Source organism: Zeus faber (genome assembly GCF_960531495.2).
Source record: "Zeus faber genome assembly, chromosome: 20".
Classification (NCBI taxonomy): domain Eukaryota; kingdom Metazoa; phylum Chordata; class Actinopteri; order Zeiformes; family Zeidae; genus Zeus; species Zeus faber.
This window is the reverse complement of record NC_137207.1, coordinates 27,477,001-27,482,234: the sequence shown is the minus strand read 5'-3', so window position 1 is coordinate 27,482,234 and position 5,234 is coordinate 27,477,001. Positions and strand designations below refer to the sequence as shown.

Below are 5,234 nucleotides of genomic sequence, written 5' to 3'. Positions count from 1 at the left end.
AAAGTGTAAACCAGTCCCATGCAATATCAAGTATTTTGAATGCATTCATTTAGTTCTCAGTAAATATTACAACTTAAGGAGCTTGTTTGGAGCACGTTTCTCTTTTTTCGTTGACAAATCGAGGTTCGAGTCCCGGTGAACCTACGAGCGACTCCCGATTCATTGAAAAGATGTATTCGCTAAAAACAAAGTGTTTGCATCTCCACATCACTCAGTCAAGACAGTTTGTTTCTTCGTAGGATCAGGACTGATACGATGGATGTCTTTTTGTTTTGTCGTCCCCATCAGGTCATCAAGTCAGACACGTTCAAACACCTGCGGCACTTGGAGATTCTCCAGCTCTCCAAGAACCACATCCGGCAGATCGAGGTGGGGGCGTTCAACGGCCTGCCCAACCTCAACACGCTGGAGCTGTTTGACAACCGGCTCACCGTGGTGCCCTCGCAGGCCTTTGAGTACCTCAGCAAGTTGCGGGAGCTGTGGCTAAGGAACAACCCAATCGAGACGCTCAATGCCTTCGCCTTCCACCGTGTCCCCTCGCTGCGACGCCTCGACTTGGGTGAGCTGCGGAAGCTGGACTTCATCTCTGAGGCCGCCTTCGAAGGCCTGGTCAATCTGCGGTTCCTTAACCTGGGAATGTGCGGTCTGAAGGACATCCCGAACTTGACGCCACTGGTGCGGCTCGAGGAGCTGGAGCTGTCCGGGAACCAGCTGGGGATCGTGCGACCCGGCTCCTTTCAGGGCCTGGTGTCGCTTCGCAAGCTGTGGCTCATGCACTCCCGGGTATCCGTGATTGAACGCAACGCCTTTGACGACCTGAAGAACCTGGAGGAGCTGAACTTGTCCCACAACTCTCTCCACTCGCTGCCCCATGACCTCTTCACGCCGCTGCACCAGCTGGAGAGGGTGCACCTAAACCACAACCCCTGGGTGTGCAACTGTGACGTACTGTGGCTCAGCTGGTGGCTGAAGGAGACCGTCCCCAGCAACACCACATGCTGCGCCCGCTGCCATGCCCCGCCGGGGTTAAAGGGCAGGTACATTGGGGAGCTGGACCAGAGCCACTTCACCTGCTACGCCCCTGTTATCGTGGAGCCTCCCACTGACCTGAACGTCACAGAGGGGATGGCGGCGGAGCTGAAATGCCGCACTGGGACGTCCATGACATCCGTCAACTGGCTCACCCCCAACGGAACCCTGATGACCCACGGATCCTACCGGGTCCGGATCTCCGTACTTCATGACGGCACACTGAACTTCACCAATGTAACCGTGCAGGACACCGGCCAGTACACTTGCATGGTGACCAACTCTGCCGGCAACACCACGGCGACGGCCGTGCTGAACGTGTCTGCCTCCGACCCGAGCAACAGCTACAGCTACTTCACCACTGTCACCGTGGAAACAGTGGAGACTGTGCAGGAGGAGAATTCGGCGAGGCAGTACATCAACGAGACGCTCATCGAGTTTCCGGGTCCCACGCCTCCGGGGGGAGTGTTGGAAGGTCGGCCGGGGGTCACCATCTCGCCCTCTCTCTCCTCCCTGTCCTCCCTGTCCCCACGGGCCAACCGAGCCCCGGACAAGGCTGTGACAGTCTCGCTCATGGACGTCACCAACATCCCGGGCCTGGACGACGTCATGAAAACAACAAAGATCATCATTGGCTGCTTCGTGGCCATTACCTTCATGGCGGCGGTGATGCTGGTGGTGTTCTACAAGCTGAGGAAACAGCACCAGCTCCACAAGCACCACGGGCCAGCCAGAGCCATCGAAATCATCAACGTGGAGGACGAGATCGGGGCTGGGGCCGGGAGCGGCATCTCGGGCGGGTCCACCATGCACTCCGGCGGTGGAGGGGAGGGAACCCTGAGGATACACCACCCAGAGATAGTCAATCTCCCCAACGTCGGCTGCTCAGACACCCTGAACCACTACTACAAGACCCATCACTTCAACAACAACGTCATGGGGCTGAGTTTCGGGGCGGACGTCGGGGGGCCGGGGGGGATTCTCAGTGGCAAGAACCAGCAAATCCAGGAGATCCCCATCTCCTGCAACTCCGTGCCCATCTCCACCTCCAACCTGCTCAACACCTCTGGCAACGGCATCAACTCCAACCCCAATTCGGTGTCGCCCCCGCTACCCATGTCCCTGCCCATGCCCACTATGGGACTACACGGATCCATCAAGGGGTTCATGGGCCAGAACCAGAACCCCCAAATGGAGCCTCTGCTCTTTAAGGGGAACTCAAAAGAGAATGTGCAAGAGACTCAGATCTAGAGAGACAGAGAGAGAGAGGGAGAGAAAGAGAGAGAGAGCAGGAGTCAAACACAGAGGGGGGATTGATGCTGAATCATGAGACACTGGAGTTCATTGACGTTCCACCAGGAGACGAGTCAGGGACTGAGCACCGAGCCAAGGATTACAACAATGGCCGCCAGTGTTTGTAGTGGAGCTGGGGGGCCGTGGAGTCGAACACGAGTCGACTTTACATCACGACAATGTAAATCTGTGCCAAAGCAACTGTCTCTCGCCGTTTCTACAAGTTGTATTCTCGTTGGGGAACAAGGATTTCCCAGAGTCCCAGAGTACTCTGAAGCTCCATCCTTGTATCAACGTCGGGAGTATTCACCGCAGACGATCCCAGAACTAAAGTCAAAGAGAAAACTTCTCTTCCACAGAACAACACAAGACACAATCTCTCTCAGAGCGACTCAGACTTTCCTGGCGGATGGTCGGGTCGGCGGAGGCAGGTGCCGTGCAGTAACAAAATACTGTGAAAAACCCACAAATTATATAAATATATTTTCATTTGAAATATGTAAACATTACAGACTCTAATGCAGAGGTATTTTGGGGGCAGGGTGTATAAGCTGGTTAACTGCTTTGTTGGTTTTATTTGTGAATATTCAGGGGCGCGGGCGGTGGAAAGGTGATGACGACACGTGCGGAGGTGCAACATGTTTTGAGTTTGGCTTCGTCTCAGAAACATAAGGGCTCAATCGCAAAACACTCGTTGTGAATATTTGAATTGGCTTTTGTGACATAAACTCCATTTAGGTCGTAGGAAAGGTCGCCCGGTGTCCGTTGGACCGACTTTTGTCCGTTGCTTCAGCAGTAAGTCATGACAAACCTTTTGTGTTCTGAGAGTAATATTATGTATTTTGTAAAGCCGAAGCTCTTTGGTTTTGAATCGACAGCTCCGACCCTTCAAAGCCAGCATCAGATAAAACGCCTAAAAAAAACACGTTCCGCGAGCGAACCCGGCGAGGTCGTCCGAGATCGAGACGCGCCCGGCGGCCAAACCTTGACAGTGTGTTATTTGAATCTGCCCGTGGGGGAGGTTTGCTTTTTAGGAGGAATTTGAGCCGATCGCCCAAATGCGCTGTCGCCAGGGACGAGCCCACGCCCGTCCCAACGACAGCGTTCGAGAAGGGATCCGACCTCCATCTTTGGTTTGACTGAACAGGATGAATGGAAATGTACAGTATAACAATAAGTAGTAACGTTCGGTTGTATGACAATTGTAAGATCCACATTTTTACGGTGTAACTTTCATATGTTTAAAAAATGCCATTTACGCTTCTTGCGTTTCGCCGACGATGTATTCCTTTATTTTCATTAGTTTGATATAATGTGTTCAGTTGCCTAGCCATGTACCATTATGTGTGAAATAAAACAATCATATATTGGGTGTTGCCGATGTTGATGACATCACAGTGAAGGGACGTCTGGCATTAGCATTAGCATGACCTGGCAGAGAAGCCGAGGATCAGCTTTTCTATGTCTTCTAACGGACGCAACATTTCGCCCCAAACATTTTGGTCAAAGGTCCTACTTTCATTCATGTCATTGGAATTCTCTCGTATGAACTCCAAGCCGTCGTCAGGTGAGAATAGATTTTGCGAAAATCATTTAATCCACAGTTTGGATGAAAGCAGAGCATTCTCACGGAAGCAGAACCGAGCCGAGATCAGATCTGATCGGATCTGGATTTTGGATTTACAGATTCCTTCTGCTCAGACAGGAGCAAAACTCCCTCCTTTGGTGGGAGAAAAGGAGTCATGTGACAGCGACGTCATCCCTCAGCCAACCGGTGGACGGTTTCACCGTCACCCCGACCCCTGATAGCACAGATGCTAATGTACTAACCCGCACGGTGGGATCAGTGGCCCGGGGGCCGTGGTACCCGGGGAATCAGGGGGTCGGATGTGGGGTTGTGACTTGCTCCCTCCACGAGGGCAAAGCTCTACAAATACAAATGAAGCTCCTGTTGCCACGGGCAGGGCTGTTTGGCCCGTCGTCCGACGAGGGGATCGCGTCGATGGAAAGCGCGGGCGCAGATCGCCACGGATGGTCGCGGCCTCCGTCCTGGATGTCTGACACTCGTACCCCCGTCACCAAGAGCAGACGGGCGTTGACCTGAGAGGACGTCACATTTGGCCATTTTTTTGGACAGATTGAGCACAGTGCAGAGAACGGATGCGGAGGCCGACGGGTGGTTGCGCGTCAGGCGTCAGATTGCGAACGGTCAAAGCAGGAGTGATCATTAGAAACATGGCATTGTCTTTTATCCACTAGAGTCTTGGTGCATTCTGCTTTGTCAAGTCAATGAAACTCAAAAGCAGGAAAATAAGATCTCACCAAGAGACTGATTATCAATCAACCAATCAATCAATCAATCAATCAACCAATCAACCAATCAACCAACCAACCAACCAACCAATCAACCAATCAACCAACCAACCAACCAACCTCCGGCTCAGGTCATTTGGCTGATTGGCTCAGACCAGACAACCGGAAGGAACAGCTTGTAGACGGAGGAGAAACTCCTTCCACTGAAGCAGAGCTTCACAGGTTCTCAGCAGCTTTGGGACTAAATGATCAGATAAATGCAAATTCAATCTGAATTATTGATACGCTGTTGTATTTTTGGGGATTTTCTTTTCGTTGATCTTGTTAGAACCGCACTGCATTTCCTCTTGATGTCTTGCAGAAGGTCTGCACCATTAAAAATTAGAACACACTCTCCAACAGATATATCCATAGTTTGGTACAACAGTTCTCGACTTGAACCTGTTTTCTATCCACTCGGCTGCTGATCGTCATCCAGGAGAGTTTAAAATGCAAAAAAATGATAAAAGGTGACTAAAACCAGGATGAGAATTATGAGAACCAAGAGAAGCACCAGTTCTAATAAATTAAATTAATTAATCTACCTGGTGGTTCTCCTG

The 5,234-nt window shown here is 51.6% G+C and overlaps 1 protein-coding gene across 1 annotated transcript in view; it reads left to right on the top strand.

Annotated features, from left to right (window-relative positions):
* The window catches only part of LOC307245782 (leucine-rich repeat-containing protein 4B-like), a gene marked incomplete at both ends in the record, with an annotated part of 2,696 nt that extends 416 nt beyond the window's left edge, over window positions 1-2,280 (top strand). The window contains one exon of the mRNA XM_080021457.1: window positions 289-2,280. Coding sequence (XP_079877583.1) covers window positions 289-2,280 — 1,992 coding nt within the window. The remainder of the gene's footprint in view (window positions 1-288) is intronic.
* Window positions 2,281-5,234: the final 2,954 nt, after the last annotated feature.